The sequence below is a fragment of the Oncorhynchus mykiss genome, chromosome 18 (genome assembly GCF_057628025.1).
Source record: "Oncorhynchus mykiss isolate SJ-2025 chromosome 18, ASM5762802v1, whole genome shotgun sequence".
NCBI classification, from domain to species: Eukaryota; Metazoa; Chordata; class Actinopteri; order Salmoniformes; family Salmonidae; genus Oncorhynchus; species Oncorhynchus mykiss.
Window position 1 is genome coordinate 37865522 of NC_143039.1, and position 21696 is coordinate 37887217.

At 40.7% G+C, this 21696-nt stretch overlaps 1 protein-coding gene across 1 annotated transcript in view; it reads left to right on the forward strand.

Annotated features, from left to right (window-relative positions):
• LOC110495978 (cholecystokinin receptor) overlaps positions 1-6202 on the forward strand; it is a 44199-nt gene extending 37997 nt beyond the window's left edge. The window contains exons 3-5 of the mRNA XM_021571548.3: positions 1158-1419; positions 5085-5212; positions 5634-6202. Coding sequence (XP_021427223.2) covers positions 1158-1419; positions 5085-5212; positions 5634-6202 — 959 coding nt within the window. The remainder of the gene's footprint in view (positions 1-1157; positions 1420-5084; positions 5213-5633) is intronic.
• Positions 6203-21696: the final 15494 nt, after the last annotated feature.

The following is a 21696-nucleotide window of genomic DNA, read 5'->3' on the forward strand; positions in this document are numbered from 1 at the left end:
CTCTCCATCCAACCTCACTGAGCTCGAGCTGTTTTGCAAGGAATGGGAAAAAATGTCAGTCTCTCGATGTGCAAAACTGATAGAGACATACCCCAAGCGACTTACAGCTGTAATCGCAGCAAAAGTTGGCGCTACAAAGTATTAACTTAAGGGGGCTGAATAATTTTGCACGCCCAATTTTTCAGTTTTTGATTTGTTAAAAAAGTTTGAAATATCCAATAAATGTCGTTCCACTTCATGATTGTGTCCCACTTGTTGTTGATTCTTCACAAAAAAATACAGTTTTATATCTTTATGTTTGAAGCCTGAAATGTGGCAAAAGGTCGCAAAGTTCAAGGGGGCCGAATACTTTCGCAAGGCACTGTACATCGCAGTGACAATGACCGACGTGAATTCTCGTGGGAGATAATAGGGACGACATTTGATTTTGAGGAATTCTAGGTCCGGTGAACAGAAGGACTTGTGTTCCTGTATATTGTTATTTTTGAATGAGCAGTCGTTCATGTGCAAAGTATTTATTTTCATGAGCATAGTTTCTTCATGTATGTACCAGCCCACTCTCTTTGTCTCTCCCGCTCTCTTTATCTTGCCCCTCCCTTTCATTGTGTAACAAGCCATCATACTGGGTTAGTCCACCATGGACTTTTCATTGAATTATTGAAGTAATCAACCTATAATCTATCCTGTGTGTGTGTTTATGTAATTCTGTGTGATTATTTAGTTAATTTAGAGATCTAACATTGAGCAGGACAGAACGACAATGGTGTGATTCCATCAGTGTGGGGCTATTTGTCAGAAATGTAATGCTCTTCGTGCCTTTACTTAATTATAAGCTAAAGAGGCTTTACCATTTGTCTTTACTTTTTTGGTGGTCTATGAGCATCTCTGATGTGGCAAGCCTGCTCAAATACATAGAAGATGTTTACCACTATCAGACCTGGTAAAATAGTATTTGTTTTCTTTAATTTAAATATTTTTCCTGCTTAATTGAACTTCCCTTGCTCAATGGAGACAATGTAATTGTCTCACAAGTTTAAACCCCGTCCATCAGGCACTCCAGACATAAAACAAGTACCATTTGAACCCAGGTCTGATCACTGTTGATAGTCATTTTAATCTCTCTTATTGACCCCTACCCCTTCCCTGCATTCCTATAGGGCTCTCCGTCAGCATCTCCACCTTCAGCCTGGTCGCCATAGCAATCGAGAGGTACAGCGCCATCTGCAACCCGCTGAAGTCGCGAGTGTGGCAGACTCGTTCCCATGCCTACCGGGTCATCGCCGCCATCTGGGTGTTGTCGTTGGTCATGATGGTGCCCTACCCAGTGTTCAGCCACCTCAAGTCCTTCCCCAAACCCGACCGAACTACGGGACACATGTGCCGCCTGGAATGGCCAAGCGGTGGGGTGGAACAGACGTGGTGAGTAAGTTTCTGACTGGAGACCTCTAGTGCAGTGGTCAGAACTGGTTTTTGACCGTTTCCTGACGCTAATTAAGTCAGTTCTCGAGTGGTATTTTCAAAGTAAGCCGTTATCAAAGGAACATAGATTGCCAGTCCATTGTACAAAAAGTATCTTGAGTTTGTTCGGTCTGTTTTTATGTTTGATTGCTTTTATTGAATAGATTTGTTTCAAAATAAATGTTTTTTTCCCCACATTTCTGATCAGGGAAGCAATGAAACGTTTCATGCTGTTTTCATTATATTTCCACTTTTCAGTCTCTCGGTCCCTGCTTTGATGCACCTGTACTGACCTCGCCTTCTGGATGATAGCGGGTGAACAGGCAGTGGCTCGGGTGGTTGTTGTCCTTGATGATATTTATGGCCTTCCTGTGACATCGGGGGGTGTAGGTGTCCTGGAGGGCAGGTAGTTTGCCCCCGGTGATGCATTGTGCAGACCTCACTACCCTCTGGAGAGCCTTACGGTTGTGGGCGGAGCAGTTGCCGTACCAGGCGGTGATACAGCCCGACAGGATGCTCTCGATCGGGCATCTGTAGAAGTTTGTGAGTGCTTTTGGTGACAAGCTGAATTTCTTCAGCCTCCTGAGGTTGAAGAGGCGCTTTGCCTTCCCCCTGCAAGACTGGACAGAATCGTCATAGCCGGACATTTCGGAGCACCACAGCAACATCTAAGGCAAAGCAATTATATTATTAGGCGGATTAGTTCGCATTGACTCAGGGCCACCGAAGCAGTTTTAGAAGGTAATTACACTCTAAAGACCAGCAGTTTGTTAAACACTGGTCGACGATTAGTAATATCGCTAGAATATATCTGCATCTGCAGTTCAAGTTTAGGCTTTTTCTGTAGAAACTGTTGCGGTTAAGTTTGGGCACAGAGGACTATTCATCAATTTGCCCATAAACAAACAGAGAGACTGTGGAGTAGAGCAATTAAAGGAAGATTGACATTCTCCAGGGGTTCTCCTAAGCCTTATACAGCTCTCTCGTCTCTCTCCTCCAGACCATACTTCTTATCTTTTACACTAAATAAGCTCTCTCTCTGCAGACCTTACTACTTGAATTGTAGTTGTTCACTGATTGCAGCCTGTTAAAACCTTTCCAGACTTTACTTGTTTTTCTTTTACACTACAACCCTAAGAGTCCTTTGGGGATCTACAGTGCATTCTGAAAGTATTCAGACATCTTGAATTTTTCCACATTTTGTTGCATTACAGCCTTATTCTAAAATTGATTAAATAATTTTTCCCCCTCAGCATTCTACACACAATACCCCATAATAACAAAGCAAAAAAATTGTATTTTTTGTATAAATAAATAAAAACGTAAATATCACATTTACGTAAGTATTTAGACCCTTTACTCAGTACTTTTTTGAAGCACCTTTGGCAGCTATTACAGCCTTGAGTGTTCTTGGGTATGGTGCTACAAACTTGGCACACCTATATGAGGAGTTTCTCCCATTCTTCTCTTCAGATCCTCTCAAGATCTGTGATGTTGCTGCCCAGCTAAGCCACTCCTGCATTGCCTTGGTTGTGTGCTCAAAGTCGTTGTCCGGTTGGAAGGTGAACCTTCGCCCCAGTCTGAGGTTCTAAGCACTCTGGAGCAGGCTTTCATCAAGGATCTCTCTTTACTTTGCTCCGTTCATCTTTCCCTCGATCCTGACTAGTCTCCCAGTCCCTGCCCGTGAAAAACATCTCCACAGCATGATGCTGCCACCACCATGCTTGACTGTAGGGATGGTGCCAGGTTCCCTTCAGACTTGACGCTTGGCATTCAGGCCATTGAGTTCAATCTTGGTTTCATCAGACCAGAGATTCTTGTTTCTCATGGTCTGAGAGTCATTTAGGTGCCTTTTGTCAAACTCCAAGCGGACTGTCTTTTGCCTTTTACTGAGGAGTGGCTTCCATCTGGCCACTCTACCATAAAGGCCTGATTGGTGGAGTGCCGCAGAGATAGTTGTCCATTTGAAAGGTTCTCCCATCTCCACAGAGGAACTCTGGAGAGCTGGCAGAGTGACCATCGGGTTCTTGGTCACCTCTCTGACCAAGGCCCTACTCCCACTATTCTTCAGTTTGACCGGGCAGCCAAATTTCTTCAATTTCTTTGTGGTTCCAAACTTCTTCCATTTCAGAATGATGGAGGCCACTGTGTTCTTGGGAACCTTCAATGCTACAGAAAGTTTTGGTATCCTCGATACAATCATGTCTCGGGGATCTACGGACAATTCCTTTGACCTCATGGCTTGGTTTTTGCTCTGACATGCACTGTCAACTGTTGGACCTCACCTAGACAGGTGTGGGCCTTTCCAAATCATGTCCAATCAATTTAATTTACCACAGGTGGAATCAAGTTGTCATCTTAAGGATGATGAATGGATGCACCTGAGGTCAATTTCAAGTCTCATAGCAAAGGGTCTGAATATTTTTTTTTATATAGATTTGCAAACATTTCTGAGGATTTATTGTTATTTGAGTATTTTTTGTTATTTAATCCATTTTAAAATAAGGCTGTAACCTAACAAAATGTGTAAAAAGGGAAGGAGTCTGAATACTTTCTGAATGCACTATTTCTCTTAACAATGGCAGGCACAATCATTTTAATAGGATTTATGTTCTAATTTGTATTGATATTCAAAAAATGATCAAAGCAGCGGTGACAGTAGATGTAATCAACAAGCACACACAATATAATACCTATCATTTTTGAATTATTACAATATTCTTCAGAAAAGATGCTATTGAAATATAACTTGTGACCTTAGTACTTTTGTACTTTTGGTGACCTCTTTGAGGCCAAGCATCTTGGTGTAATGGCTAAGGTGTTGGACTGACAGTCACAGGGACTATTTGAGTCCATTACGGGCTACTCCCCAAATTGGCTATTGAATCAGCGTGTCTAATTATGCTTACTAATGATGCCGGCCATGAAGAATTGTCAAATAATGTGAAACAGAAGTATTAGTGTAGCACCTGCTCCTCGCCTCTTTCCATGTTCTTCTCTGACAATAGAGAATAAGGATCAAAGACTAAACAAAAGATGAACCATCTTTTATTTACTGCCTCTCTGTATTTCCTTCCTTCCTGACACCTTTTGTCCCCCAATCCCTGATGTGTGACCCACTATCAAACAGAGTACTGATGAAAAGCTTTGAGTATCAGAGGCTGCATTAATGAATGAATGAATGAATGAATGAGAGCCTAACCTGCTGCAAAGGCTGATGGGATTAAAAATGAACCATCCATGGAGGATGTTCAGAGGAAAACACCCACGCACCCATTAGAATTTCACACAACGCAAAATAAAGGCTTCCTCTCTACTAATTCTCAAAGTGTGTGGAATGAACAATAGTGGATTTGTACTTTTTTTTGTACACGGCCAAGTTGATAGTATCCGCATTGATGTGAAGATAATTGGAAAAATGTTAATTACCACCATAGAAATATTATTTTCTTTTATGACCACAATGATCAAAGTAACTTTTTTCTCTTCCTGTCTGGCTTCCTGTCCCTCTTTACCTCTGTCTTTCTCTCCCTCTTTCTTTCCCTCCCTTTTTCTCTCAATTTCCCTCTTTCTTTCACTCCATGTTTCCCGCTCTTTCCCTCTTTCTTTCTCTCCTTTTTTCTCAGGTACATGCTGTTGCTTTTAATCTTGTTCTTCATCCCTGGGGTTGTGATGATCGTTGCCTATGGACTCATCTCCAGAGAGCTGTACCGGGGGATGAAGTTTGAGCTGGACCAAAACAGAGAGAACAGTTGTGAGACTCCTACACCACATGTATCTCCTGCCATGGATATGATTGAACAACTAATTTGTTTCTCACAAATAGAAAGTTATGTAAATTAAGTTGAGGTTTTGGGTTAGGGATTGGGGTTGGGGTTTTGAAATAGGGCGGTGCTGGGCAGAAGCAATGAGGGCAAGGACTAGGATTAGGGTTTTTAAAACAGGCAATGGTAAGGCTGGGCCCAGAATAAGGGTTTTGCATTCATACAGTAACTATTTTCTCATAAGGCCTGTTTATTTGTGAATGCATGTTCCCCACAATGCAGGCTTATGTCACCAACTCTTTTCTCATCCTATTATTAGTAATGTGCTCTGTCTTCAACCTACACACTTACTCACCTACACACTTACACCCAATTCAGACCCACTTACACACTTCAATGTACATTCCACAGCACTGAAGAATGGCGTAAACACCACTGTGACCACCAGCAACAACGACACAGACGATGATGGCTGCTACATCCAGATACCGAAGAAGCCACCGTCCATGGAGCTGTCCACCCTCACCACCCCTACTCCGGCCCCTCCTAAACCCAGAGTGTCCGCCGAGCACCCTCGAAGCAATACCTCGGAGGCTAAACTCTTGGCCAAGAAGCGTGTGATCCGCATGCTTATTATCACTGCCATTCTCTTCTTCCTCTGCTGGATGCCCCTGTACACGGCCAACACGTGGAAGGCATTTCACATCAGCTCAGCCCACAGGCTCCTCTCGGGGGCACCCATCTCGTTCATTCACCTATTGAGCTACACATCGGTGTGCGTCAACCCCGTTATCTATTGTTTTATGAATACACGCTTCCGCAAGGCGTTGCTCACCACCTTCGCCCACAGCCGTCCGCCCTGCTGTCGGCGGGAGAGGCGGAACGGCGGGGATGATGAGATGACAGTGACGGGGACTATGGGTCCTTTGTCCATGTCCAAGATCAGTTATACCACAGTGAGCACCGCGGGGACCTACTGATTCTTTGTGAAGGGGGCTAGGGGTACAGTGTCCATATTAGGACAGCCTCATTCTCAGCAGGACTTCTTCCTAATATGGACCCTGTATAGGGGAACACAGGGGGCTGTAGCAGTGGGTACACAGGTAATTGTGACCAAGGATTGGCAACCGACAGAATGCTTGTGCATTTTCTCTGCTTGTTCGCTCCTGATTTCTTCACATTTTATTGTGTTACATACTGGGATTAAAATGTATCTACTCAAAGCACTCTAATGTCAAAGTGGAAGAAAATGTCTAATGAAAAATAAAACACAAATATATATTGAGTTGATAAGTATTCACCCTCCTGAGTCAATACATGTTAGAAACACCTTTGGGGATCATGACTAGACATCAATTTAAAGTCTTGCCATACATCTTCAAGCAGATTTAAGTCAACTGTAACTTGGCCACTCAGGGACATTCACTGTCTTCATGGTAAGCAACTCCAGTGTAGATTTGGCCTTGTGTTGTAGGTTATTGTTCCACGGAAAGGTGAATTCCTCTCCCAGTGTCTGGTATAAAGCAGACTTAAGCAGGTTTTCCTCTAGGATTTTGCCCGTGCTCAGCTCCATCCCATTTATTTTTGTCTTGGCCAATATCAATCATACCTATACCATGATGAAGCCAACAACATACTTGAAAATAAGGTGGCAGTTAGTCAATGATGTGTTTTATTGGATTTACCCCTAACATAAGGCTTTGCATTTAGGTCAAAAAGTGTATCCCTGTGCCATGTTTTTTTTCCAGTATTACTTTAGTGCCTCGTTGCATATGTATGCATGTTTTATTCTGTATGTTTGTATTCTTCTTTTCACGCTGCCATTTAGGTTGTTATTGTGGAGTCACTGCAATGTTTTTGATCCATCCTCCGTTTTCTCCCATCACAGCCATTTAAATCTGTAGCTGTTTTAAAATCATCAATGGTTTTATCATGGTGACATCCTTGAGCAGTTTTCTTCCTGTTCTGCAGCTCATTTCATTAGGGCAACTGTATCTTTGATGTGTCTGGGTGGTTTAAAACATAATCAACAGCATAATTGTAAACTTTTTTTATTTGACGTATTTAACCTTTACATAACCAGGCAAGTCAGTTAAGAATACATTCTAATTTACAAGGCAAAAGGCCTACTGCAGGGACGGAGGCTATGTCAGATAGGGGGAGTGAGGCCTAAGAAGGTTTTATAAATAAGCATCAAGCAGTGGGTCTTGCAACGGTTATACAGATATAACCAGTTTACAGAGGAGTATAGAGTGCAGTGATGTGTAAGGAGCATTGGTGGCATTTCTGATGGCCGAATGGTAAAGAACATCTAGCCGCTCGAGAGCACCCTTAACTGCCGATCTATAAATTACATCTCCGTAATCTGGCAATGGTAAAATGGTCATCTGAATCAGGGTTAGTTTGGCAGTTGGGATGAAGAGGAGCGAGTCTAGATTTAACTTTAGCCTGCAGCTTTGATATGCACTGAGAGAGGGGCAGTGTACTGTCTAGCCATGCTCCAAAGTACTTGTATGAGGTGACTACCTCAAGCTCTAAACCCTCAGCGGTAGTAATCACACCTGTCGGGAGAGGGGCCTTCTTCTTCTTACCAAACCATATGACCTTTGCTGGGAAAATATAGGATAAGGCCGCATACACTGAGTGTACAAAACATTGTGTATGTGTGCCGTTCAGAACAAGGATAAGGGCAGAGAAAGCATGTTGGACACTAAGAAAGCTTTGTTTTAGAGTGTTTAACACAAAATCAGAGGAGGGCCAGCTGAGTATAAGACTGTATCATCTGCATATACAGTACATGGATGAAAGAGCTTCCTACTGCCTGACCTATGTTGTTGATGTAAATTGAGAAGAGGCCTAAGATCGAGCCTTGGAGTACTCCCTTGGTGACAGGCAGCGGCTGAGACCGCAGATGTTCTGACATTATACACTGCACTCTTTGAGAACTTGATTAAGCTTAAATGTCAGACTTGTTATTGTTACCCATCTATCAATCACTGCCCTTCTTTATGAGGCTTTCAAAAAGCTCCCTGGTCTTTGTAGTTGAATTTGTGCTAAATTCAATACTTGACTGAGGGGCCTTACAGATGTTGTATGTATGGGGGACAGAGTAAGGGAAAAATAATGCCAACCCCTGTTATTTCACACAGTTAGTCCATATATTTTACTACTGAACTGATTTAGGTTTGCCTAAACAAAGGTGGTGAATACTTATGCAACAAATATATTTTAGTTATTTAGGTTTTCCGTTGTACACACAGTTCATTTGTACACATTTGTAGAATTCTCTTTTCACTTTAACAATATGGAGTATTATGTGTAGATCAACGACAAAAAATTACAAGTAATGCCAGAAAAAAAAATCCAAGGGGTGTGAATACTTATGATACCCACTGTATGTGTGGTTTATTTATAGGACTGATTACCTGAACATATAAGGTATTTCAAATACAAAATGGAATGTTGATATTTTATGTAGTGCTTAAATGTGTGTGTGCTGTATATGTAATGTAAATGTTTCTGTATTTTTTATTGTTTTTATCAATCAATGCCAACTGTATCACACAGTGAGGAAAAGAGAGCATACGGCCGCATACACTGAGTGTACAAAACATTGTGTATGTGTGCCATTCAGAGGGTGAATGGGCAAGACAAAATATTTAAGTGCCTTGTGTGAAGAACTGCAAAGCTGTTGGGTTTTTCACGCTCAACAGTTTCCCGTGTGTATCAAGAATCGTCCACCACCCAAAGGACATCCAGCCAACTTGACACAACTGTGGGAAGCATTGGAGTCAACATGGGGCAGCCTCCCTTTGGAATGCTTTCAACACCTTGTAGTGTCCATGCCCCAAAGAGTTGAGGGTGTTCTGAGGGCAAAAGGGGGTGCAACTCAATAGGAAGGTGTTCCTAATGTGTTATACACTCAGTGTAGAAGTTGTCTGATTACTCATCCTGAATTGAATTTTGCTGGTCTATCAATCGCTCCGTACATCAGTCTGTACCTACTACTTTGGAAGTCGTTTGTGCTGACGTGAAGATACAGTGCCTTGCGAAAGTATTCGGCCCCCTTGAACTTTGCGACCTTTTGCCACATTTCAGGCTTCAAACATAAAGATATAAAACTGTATTTTTTTGTGAAGAATCAACAACAAGTGGGACACAATCATGAAGTGGAACGACATTTATTGGATATTTCAAACTTTTTAAATTAATAATCCTGTTATGGATGATGCGAATTTTCGCAGCTTTTTGTTAAAAATCGCGCAACATTTCAAAGTCCTGCTACTCATGCCAGGTATATAGTATATGCATATGATAAGTATGTGTGGATATGTGTGGTTTCTAAAACTGGTTAAATCGGGTCTGTGGCTATAACAGAACGTGTTTAGGAGTAAAAATCCCTGGTAAAACTGTTCACCAAAAACAAAAACAAAAATATTCATCCGCCATTCAATCAATTGTTTAAGACGAGAGAAAATATATGCGAAACGCCTACAGCTTCCACACGATGTCACCATTGCTATCAATATCAGAATCATTTATCCCTAGTTGCAACACAAATAGACCCCTCCCTTCTTCTGACGCACCACAGGATGTTGTGAAACTGAAAAAAATGGACGATGTTTTCCAGACTTGCTGCTATCGAATACAGATCGCCCCGTGATCAATTTGATACATAATTAACGTTTATTAATACCTAAAGTTGGTTTAGAAACGTCGTTTGAAGTGATTTGTAAAAGTTTATAGGCGACTTTTGTAATTTTAAAAAGTGACGTTGCGTCTTGTAAATTGACTTTTTGCAGCATCAGACTGGCCTTCAGCAAATGCCATTTTGGGTATACAATGACGGATTTAAATCGGGAAAAAGACCCAATTGTGATGTTTATGGGACATATAGGAGTGCCAACAAAGAAGCTCGTCCAAGGTAATGAATGTTTTATATTTTATTTCTGCGTTTTGGGTAGCGCCGGCTACCGCAAAGTCTGTTGTTTACGTGTCGTGCTGGTATTTTGGGGGGTGCATGCTATCAGATAATAGCTTCTCATGCTTTCGCCGAAAAGCATTTTACAAATCTGACTTGGTGGCTAGATTCACAACGAGTGTAGCTTTAATTCAGTACCTGGCATGTGTATTTTAATGAAAGTTTGAGATTTAACGAGTACTAAGTAAAGTACTATAGGTGGCGCTCTGAAAATTCCGCTGAGCTATCCCTCTGCAGGGATCACCTCCATAAGAAGTTTTAACAAATCAAAAACTGAAAAATTGGGCGTGCAAAATTATTCAGCCCCTTTACTTTCAGTGCAGCAAACTCTCTCCAGAAGTTCAGTGAGGATCTCTGAATGATCCAGTGTTGACCTAAATGACTAATGATGATAAATACAATCCACCTGTGTGTAATCAAGTCTCCGTATAAATGCACCTGCACTGTGATAGTCTCAGAGGTCCGTTAAAAGTGCAGAGAGCATCATGAAGAACAAGGAACACACCAGGCAGGTCCGAGATACTGTTGTGAAGAAGTTTAAAGCCGGATTTTGATACAAAAAGATTTCCCAAGCTTTAAACATCCCAAGGAGCACTGTGCAAGCGATAATATTGAAATGGAAGGAGTATCAGACCACTGCAAATCTACCAAGACCTGGCCGTCCCTCTAAACTTTCAGCTCATACAAGGAGAAGACTGATCAGAGATGCAGCCAAGAGGCCCATGATCACTCTGGATGAACTGCAGAGATCTACAGCTGAGGTGGGAGACTCTGTCCATAGGACAACAATCAGTCGTATATTGCACAAATCTGGCCTTTATGGAAGAGTGGCAAGAAGAAAGCCATTTCTTAAAGATATCCATAAAAAGTGTCGTTTAAAGTTTGCCACAAGCCACCTGGGAGACACACCAAACATGTGGAAGAAGGTGCTCTGGTCAGATGAAACCAAAATTGAACTTTTTGGCAACAATGCAAAACGTTATGTTTGGCGTAAAAGCAATACAGCAACACAGCAACACACCATCCCCACTGTCAAACATGGTGGTGGCAGCATCATGGTTTGGGCCTGCTTTTCTTCAGCAGGGACAGGGAAGATGGTTAAAATTGATGGGAAGATGGATGGAGCCAAATACAGGACCATTCTGGAAGAAAACCTGATGGAGTCTGCAAAAGACCTGAGACTGGGATGGAGATTTGTCTTCCAACAAGACAATGATCCAAAACATAAAGCAAAATCTACAATGGAATGGTTCAAAAATAAACATATCCAGGTGTTAGAATGGCCAAGTCAAAGTCCAGACCTGAATTCAATCGAGAATCTGTGGAAAGAACTGAAAACTGCTGTTCACAAATGCTCTCCATCCAACCTCACTGAGTTCGAGCTGTTTTGCAAGGAGGAATGGGAAAAAATGTCAGTCTCTCGATGTGCAAAACTGATAGAGACATACCCCAAGCGACTTACAGCTGTAATCGCAGCAAAAGTGAAGCTACAAAGTATTAACGTAAGGGGGCTGAATAATTTTGCACGCCCAATTTTTCAGTTTTTGATTTGTTAAAAAAGTTTTAAATATCCAATAAATGTCGTTCCACTTCATGATTGTGTCCCACTTGTTGTTGATTCTTCACAAAAAAATACAGTTTTATATCTTTATGTTTGAAGCCTGAAATGTGGCAATAGGTCGCAAAGTTCAAGAGGACCGAATACTTTCGCAAGGCACTTTATGTATAGGCCCAACTCATCGGTTTCCAGAACGGTTCGACTTTGTTCGCATTTAAGAAGGCAAAATTCCAAAACTTTAGTGGGTGTGGCATTTGGCCGGAGATGTGGATGGGTAACCAGGCAAACATAGAAGATCTGTCACCCAAAGACTATTGATACAGTAGCTTGGTGGTTGGTGTTTTATAGCTCCCTACTGGAAATGTACAGTATATGTTTAAAATTAGTTGGAAATACTATAATTACACAATAGCACATTTAATTTTAACACAAATTAAATTATTACATATTTTTGTATTTTACCCCCTTTTACTCCCAATTACAATCTTGCCTCATCGCTGCAACTCCCCAAAGGGCTCGGGAGAGGCGAAGGTCGAGTCATACATCCTCCAAAACATGACCCGCCAAAGTGCCCTCCTTAACACCCACCTGCTTAACCCTGAAGCCAGCTGAACCAATGTGTCGGAGGAAACACTGAGGTCAGCCTGCAGGCGCACAGCCCACCACAAAAATCATTAGAGCATGATGAGCCAAGTAATGCGCCCTCGGTCAAACCCTCCCCTAACCTGGACGACGCTGAGACAATTGTGTGCCGCTCTATGGGACTCCCGGTCACAGCTGGTTGTGACACAGCCTGCGATGCAGGGCCTTAGACCGCTGCGGCACTCAGGAGGCCCCGAATTGTACCATGTTACATGCATTCTATTCCGCCTTCGCTTTCACAAACAGCTAAAACGCTTGTTTGGAGTGCAGTTTTTTTTTCCCGAAATACATTTCAAATGTATTGGAAAGAGGTTATCAAGTCCATTCAAATACATGGAACATGTTACAATTACAAACGTGTAAATCTTGTGTGAAATATCCAGTAAAGCTGTTTCCCACAGATAGTTATTACCTCCTCTGAAATGCTGTTGAAGCTTTTTATTGAGGGAAGATACCACAGCCACAGTGTATCTACCATCCTCGCGTTGAACATATGAAAAACCATGTTGTACCTGCTGTAGCAATTTTTGCTTTGTTATTTCATGGTCCAAAGGAAAATGACTGCTAAAAATATGTTTCAATGTACCTGTTTGCAAATTGCAATGTTTCAGATCCATCCATGCATTATGTGATTGGTCTGTATACCGCAGGTGGACTTGCTCTTTGCTCAACGGTGTTCTGGCTATACATGGTACAGAAAAGCTGTTTTAGTCCAAGTCAACCTTCATGCTTGAGTTTCTCTGCAGTGTACTCACCCACCAACCGTAGCAGAGGCAAATTGATCGTGCTCAGCTTTAGACATGCTCAAAACTTCCATTTTATGGTTATAGATAAACAGCTGTGTTTTGGAGAGCTCCTGCAATGCTTATCTCATTGCTTCCTCGTCTTAAAAATGTTTACAAATAGCTGTATACTGATATATCTCTGTATTATTGACTGTGCCATGGAAAGGACTAAATCCTCCTTTTAGTGTGTGGTAATACACTATACTTTCCAACAATCCACAGTGTAGCAAAGAACTGACACCATTTAGATGATGCTGCTTTACGGTGTCCATTTTAGGACACCCTCTGTCTCAGAAGAACTGCTTAGGATAATCATAACACAGTCAAATGAAGTAATGAACCGATGAAACCCAAAATGTGCAGAAACCCCATGAAATCCAAAATGCACAGAAGGCCACACACATTACATGCTTATTTATTTCCACGCAAGCACACACACACGCACAGACACACACATACAGACACACACAACACACACACAAAGGATCAGAGCTAAATCCTTTGCAGGATTACACAATTATACAATTTCAATGCCCTCGCTGTTTCACCTTTACTTTTCCTCCCCTTAGGAAATGAAAATAGGCCTCTTTCCATGTCCTAACCTTATCCCCCTTAGACCTTTTCTCTCTCAGCAGAGAGGCGTTGAATATATGAACGGCAATAGAGACACTGCTGTGATATGCTTATGGTCCGTGTTCAATAACAGTATGTCACAGAGTCTTTAGGGGATTATTTGACTCCAATGGGCACATGCATAAACTCGCACATGCCTTGTAAAAGACATTGTTCAATCGAGGTGTCTCTTAATCTTGGTATGACAAACGCCTGGGAGGGAATTCGGTAACACTCTACCTATAGCCTGTTGGTGTAATGCTTTATAAGTATTATGAGCCCTACAATGCATTATAACTATTGGCTTAAAGCAAAGTGTTACTGGGAATTCATCACTTGTCTCTCTCTCTCTTCGTTGATCAGCGTGGAGTAGCATGCACCACACTTAGCATCGTTTGCTGCTCTCCCTGGCCTCAATTTGACCTTGTTTATCTACAATCTGTTCATATTGTTATGATCCTCTGTCCCGGTTACAAAAAGCCAATATCCATTTTAATACTCTGTTTAATTAGTGTTAATCTAAACGTCATCCCTACACACAATATGATTAGCAAACATATCATTGTGTGGTGTGTCTCTCACTTTGTGGTGTCAGCTTCACGAATGTTGTATGTATGAGGACCATAAAGAAGAACAACCATTCACAACAACGTTATGACTAAAAATCTGTCTTTCTTTAAAAAACATCTTTATTTCTTTATTTTTTTTCCCCAAATTACAATTGTTTATTGCTAGATATGGTTGGAGCTAAGAGGGCAAAGCCAACAATAACTACAAGTAACATTTTAATGATTGAGTTTTTATATCTTGGAGGATAAGAACCTAACACAATTCTCTAATGTAGTTGAAGAAATGGCTCCTGGTAATCGGAAATGGGACCGAGAATAAGACCCTGGTGTTAAAATGTCTGTGGCTGATTCCAGAAACTCTAAAGTCAACATGGCACGCTTAATGGAAATGTAAAATTGAAATGGACCTAGACGAGGTGAACATGTCACTTGTTCCTGTGAGAGCATTTATTCAGGATAAACTCCATGTCTCTCTTCTTTAAATAGGTGTTAAAATAAGAAAAATACAGGCGCCATGGACAAACAATCTTGGTCTCGCCTCGTTTTCCAATAATTGTCTTGTACGTTTCAAGGTACCACGTGGCACCAACTAAATTACCTAGGGGACTTTATTAATTTACAATACATGATTAAACTGCCTTGTTGTCTTTGTCTATCATTTGTTCTTAGTCTGGTGATGCATGCTTTTTTATTTAGTTAAGGATCTATCGCTGTTTTTCTTTGCTCTATTCCTTCTTGTTATTCGCATTGACAGAGTAATGCATGCAATGTAGTCCAAATGAGAACTTGATTTAAGACAGTATTAAATGATAGTGGCTTTACTGATAGTTCACTCAGAGGTATCTTGGTTTTGCACAAGCAGTGCCAGTGTGTCTTGGATGGAGGGAGAATGGGAGATACAAAACCTGATTGAAAACTAATCTTGCACACAAAACCAGACTGACAATTTATACATCAAGTGACAACTATATTCTTCATCCAGGACATGCTGCTTTGCAAACCAAAGGGACAAGACAGACCAACACAAATGTCGGACGTGCGCAATTGATCACTTCCTGGCAGACGACAAACGGTGACGATTCAATATGCAGAATCGTCTGGAAATTAAAGGAAAACGATGGCTGATGTTCTGTGGTTAGAGGCGATAGGATGGCCTCTCACTTTACACGACGCCCACCCACTTAAACACACTTCTGAAAGTATCATCTGAAATCTAATTAACTGCAATTGATTTAATACAGGATAAATGTGATTTGATGTATAATTTCTGCCAAATAATAGTAAGCCAAGAGCATATTTTCGAAAGATGCTGACATATCATGTGCATTATATGATTCCTTCTATGGTTCTGTTTACTGTATAAACGTTTCTGTGCTTAATCTTGGGAAGTCATGTTTACATTATTTCAAATGACACATTTTTCAAAAACAATTTTCACACAATCTTCCCATATTTCGGGGGATTTTGAATTATTGAGATAGGAGTAAGAGCGGATCATCCATCATCTTGCTCTCTGATGAGTAGAGAAACGCATGATGAATGTTTGAGCCCAAGTTCTAGTGGATGACACACCATCAACCCATTTTTGGAATGGTAAGGTTATGTTATAGCGAGCCAAATTGTTCTGGGATAAAACAAACACAGCATGTAAAGTGTTGGTCCCATGTTTCATGAGATTAAATAAAATATCCCAGATTTTTTCCATATGCACTAAAAGCTTATTTCTCTAAAATATTGCACAAAAATGTGTTTACATCCCTGCTGGTGAACATTTCTCCTTTGCCAAGATAATCCATCCACCTGACAGATGTGGCATATCAAGAAGCTGATTAAAACCTGTTAAGGATATGGCAGACATACGCCCCCTTTGGAGAGATTGGGTACCCCTAGTAAACTGGAAAAAAAATCTGTCAAAAATTGCTAATATATGCAAATAGAAAACACTCTAAAGATTCTAAAACCGTTGGAATTATGTCTGTAAGTATAGCAGAACTCACAGGGCAGGCATTCTTCCAAACTAGTTTTTGTGGCCATGAAAGTTGGAGCAACTTTGACGTCATGGCCCCCACCCTTCCCAACCAGTTATGATTCTGGGGACACTTTCTATCTCTTCCGCTAGATGTCCTCTTTCAGTAGAGCTTTGAATCGTTCAAATCCCGCGAGAATTGACCCTATGGGAGTGAAATTAGTGCTTGCCACGAGAGAATAGGCTGTGCGTATGGGCGCGAATTGGTCCCAGCCATTCCTTTGTTCCAGCACTCAAGAGAAGGGCAGACGATGGCCGATTGAATTGAAGTTTGTTTTGCGTGTCTAAAACATCATAAAGCTTGCTTCTGCACTTAGTTTGACCTGTTTAGTCGACATATAATATGTAATTTTGAAGTTTTGATGCGCAACTTTTCCGGACCAGAGGACGTTTTGGGTGCATTTCAGCTGATGTTATTAGCAGTAGCTAATACAAAGACGCAAGACTTGAAACCAAACGATGTATTGGGTAAGTATGAAGCCTTCCAGAACATTCTGAACGAAGACCATCGAAGGTAAGGGAATATTTATGCTTAAATCTGTGTTTCTGTTGACTCCAACATTACGTGGAAATGTAGCTTGGAACTGAGCGCTGTCTCAGCATATGGAATAGTGTGCGATTTCTGTAACGTTAAAAATAAATCTAACACAGCGGTTGCATAAAGAAGCAGTGTATCTTTCTAACTATATGTAGAACATGTATATTTAGTCAAAGTTTATGATGTCTATTTACGTTATCTTGCCGCGCTACATAGATTTCCTGCGGGCATTTTTGAGTAATTTCTGAACGTGAACTCACTGTAAATGGACATTTATGGATATAAATGGCATATTATTGAAAAAAAAAAATATGTACTGTGTAACATGTCATATTACTGTCATCTGATGAAGATTTTCAAAAGGTTAGTGAGCGATTTATTTTTTAATCCTGCGTTTGTTGATTGCATGTTTTGGCTATTCAAATGAGCTGTGTCTGGTGGTGGTTTTACATATATATGTGCTATGTTTTCGCCGTAAAACATTTTAGAAATCTGACTTGCTGGCTAGATGGAGGGTTGATCCCCAATTGGGAACCAGTATCGTAGACAGGTTAAACAGCATGATCATTACACAGGTACAACTTGTACTGAGGACAATAAAATACCACTCTAAAATGTACAATTTTGTCACACAACACAATGCCACAGACATCTCAAGTTTTGAGGGAGCATGCAATTGGCATGTTGACTGCCAGAATGTCCCCCAGAGCTGTTGCCAGAGAATTGAATGTTCATTTATCTACCATAAGCCACCAAGGTCGTTTTAATGAATTTGGCAGTACTTCCAACCTGCCTCACAACTGCAGACCACGTGTAACCACGCCAGTCCCGGACCTCCATATCTTCACCTGTAGGATGGTCTAAGACCAGCCACCCAGACAGGAGTATTTCTGTCTGTAATTAAGCTATTTTGTAAGGAAAAACGAATTCTGATTGGCTGGGCCTGGCTCCCCAGTGGGTGTGCCTGGCTCTCCAGTGGGAGGGCCTATGCCCTTCCAGGCCCACCCATGGCTGTGCCCCTGCCAAGTCATGTGAAATCCATAGATTAGGACCTTATGCATGTATTTCAATTGACTGATTTCCTTATATGAACTGTAACTCAGTTGAATCATTGAAATTCTTGCATGTTGTGTTTATAATTTTGTTCAGTATATCTTCATTGCAATTTCCAACCGTCGACTAGGGGCAACGCGAGTGCCTGCTAATTTGGTCGGATCGCAACAAGCTAGGGCATTGGGGAGGAGGATAAGCTAAAACTATGCGCTATATCTCCAAGAAATCACAGGTTCAATCCCAGCGTTAGGCATTTCTTTTGTGTTTTAACCCTTTCCCAAACCTTAACCATTCAGAATTAATGCCTAAGCTTAACCCTAATGCCTAAACTTAACCTAGACCTTAACACTTACTCAGTTAATGCCTAAACAAATGTTTCCCTTTCGTGCAGTTTGACTGACAGCTAACAGATGTGGATAAATAAGATACTTTTGTACATGGTTCAGTTCTTACTTGGTTGAATCCTTGAAGTCTTTTTCAGACAGAAAGAGTTTGTGTCTGTGTTGTAAACTGCAACCATCAAGTCTGAACAACTGACTGCCATTAACTTTTGATAGCGTTATACTGCATTCTTTTCTGTATCAATCTGATTTGTCCATGCCAGGCCAGCTTTTGGTGTAAATTATTTGGTGTAAATTATTATCTGTAAAATGTTAATGTCGCCACTTTGCAATTTGTTTTCAGGATTCTGGTTAGTTTCCCCACTTTGTAATGTTTTCAGGTTTCTGTGTTTATTTGTGTTTCATGTAAAATTATATTTAAAAAACAATAAATGTTTGGGCAACTCAGATAGGCGGTCTGTCATTAAATGTACACTGTGTTTTTTTGTGTGTGTGTCTCTGTCTGTGTGTGTGTGTGCATACGTACACACGTCTGTGGCTGTGTGTACCATAGTGTGCATGCATAGACCTACGAGTGTGTACATGTTCATGGGAATTTGAATTCCACCAGCACTGAACAGTATCTCCTCATTTGATGTAACTTCTCTGGTTGCTGCTACCATAAAACAGGTTCTCTCGTGTGTCCGTTTATAGGCCTGTGAAATATTTTGCGTGAGGTCAACACTAAATAGAGCTCATTGGTTCCACTCTATAGAGGCTGGTCTTTCATGCTAACATCAGGGCCAGGTCTCAAAGCTCCTGACGTGGTACCCCCTCAGGTGAAGGGCATAAACACTCGGTTTGTACAACTGATACCTATAATTATAGGTATAGGAGAAGAAGGGATAACAAAATAAAAAAAGAACAAAAAAAACGCTATAGAATTTATTGCCATAGTAACAAACTTTTTTCCTCAGACTTCTTTACTCATAAAACTGGAGCAATATATTTCTAAAAGACACTGGTCCCATCACAATAAAAGCAATTCCCAAAGAGAGTGCCAGAGATGGTATCGGGATGCAACTAGTCATAGCTTGTCTGTCAGCAGGTGTTTGAAATTGTGTTTCGTTATTTGAGCAGAGTATGTTAAGGTATTGAGTGCGGCATAAAGTTTAAAGAATAAATACGTTTTGTCAAAGCACATGGCATATTAACACTAGGCTGATATTTGCCATATTCTTAAACCTGTCAAATCTTCCAGAGTAGATTCAGGTGTAATGCACAATGGATTTCAATAGCGACAGTATATGACATGATGTCAATAATGAAGCATATGAACCTTTTTCCTCATTACCTCTAAAAACTGTAAATAGTATGTATTTTTCTATAATGTTACACAAACAAAACACGTTTGGAATAGATGCATAGTGTCCATTATTAGTCCCCTGCCTCCATCCCCATGTGTTATGTCTGTGGGGCCGCTACAGGGTACATTACTAACGTCAGATCCAGCACTCCAAGCAAATAGACTCTCACTCTCCCAATCAGCCTACCTAGACAGACAGAAAGGCTCATTCATCTCTCTCTGGGCCCTGACCCACTCTCAGGTGTACTCCACTCTCCTTTTCTATATAAATTGTTCTCCCCTCTCTTCTTCTCTAATTTCTGTATATACAGTGAATTGCAAAAGTATTCAGCCCTTTGGTGTTTTTCCTATTTTGTTGCATAACAACCTGTAATTTAAATAGATGTTTTATTTGGATTTCATGTAATGGACTGTTAGGAATTTTATGAATAATGACTAAACAATATCTACATTTTAAATAGAACTATAACTAATTAATCTCTACTCTGTTTTATTATATCTGATTAATAATATTAATTCATAAGGAAGGGATTGTGGAGCATGAAACAGGGGGTAATTAAATCAAATAAATACCATTCCAGCCAGGTTGAGGACTGGAGTTGTGGGTTTTTAAGTAAGCAAAAAGGATCGTTAACCTATGGTTGAACCGACTCAACTTTAGCTCTGGGATGTTTCGATAAGGCAGTGTGTGTTTTCTTAGGTTTTCCATTAGCTGGGACTGTCTGCTGAATGGTGATGGATGAAGACTTCAGAAGTTTAATCTCAATTTAATTGTGTGTCTGGGGTGAGAGAGAGAAGGGGTGGGAATAAACTTTTGAACTGTTGGGAGAAAGGACAATTTATAACCTATGACATCATATTTTGTATATAAACTGTTGTTCGTGGTTACATGGCAGCGCACTCCGAGAATAAATACTATTATCTAATTTTGATTAGACTGGTCTCTGTCTATTTTATGCAAATAAGAATCTTACAAATTCTCATAGAATAGACTAAGAGAATTAAATTAATGAAAACATATTGGAATTATGAAATTACATTAACATGGACATGCACAAAATAGTCCAAATTAGTGAAGTGAAATGAAAAAATAACATGTTTCAAATAATTCAAAAAAATGAAAAACAGAAAGGTGGTGCAAGCATATGTATTCACCCCCTTTGAAATGAAGCCACTAAATAACATACGGTGCAACTAATTACCTTCAGAAGTCACATAATTAGTTAAATAAATTCCACCTGTGTGCAAGTGTCAATTTATCTGTCACATGATCTCAGTATATATACACCTGTTCTGAAAGGCCCCAGAGTCTGCAACACCACTAAGCAAGGGGTACCACCAAGCAAGTGGCACTATGAAGACCAAGGAGCTCTCCAAACAGGTCAGAGACAAAGTTGTGGAGAAGTACAGATCTGAGTTGGGTTATAAAAAATTATTCAAAACTTTCAACATCCCACAAGCACCATTAAATCCATTATTAAAAAATGGAAAGAATATGGCACTACAACAAACCTGCCAAGAAAGGGCCGCCCACCAAAACTCACATTCCATAAGGACCACTTTAAGCCGTACACTCCACAGAGCTGGATTTTATGGAAGAGTGGCCAGAAAAAAATAAGCAAACATGTTTGGTGTTCGCCAAAAGGCATGTGGGAGACTCCCTAAACATATGGAAGAAGGTACTCTGGTCAGATCAAGGAATTTGGCCATCAGCAGGGACTTGGAAACTGGTTAGAATTGAAGGAATGATGGATGGCACTAAATACAGGGAAATTCTTGAGGGAAACCTGTTTCAGTCTTCCAGAGATTGCAGACTAGGACAGAGGTTCACTTTCCAGCAGGACAATGACCCTAAGCATACTGCTAAAGCAACAGTTGAGTGGTTTAATGGAAAACATTTAAATGTCTTGGAATGGCCTAGTCAAAGCCCAGACCTCAATCCAATTGAGAATATGTGGTATGACTTAAAGATTGCTGTACACCAGCAGAACCCATCCAACTTGAAGGAGCTGGAGCAGTTTTGC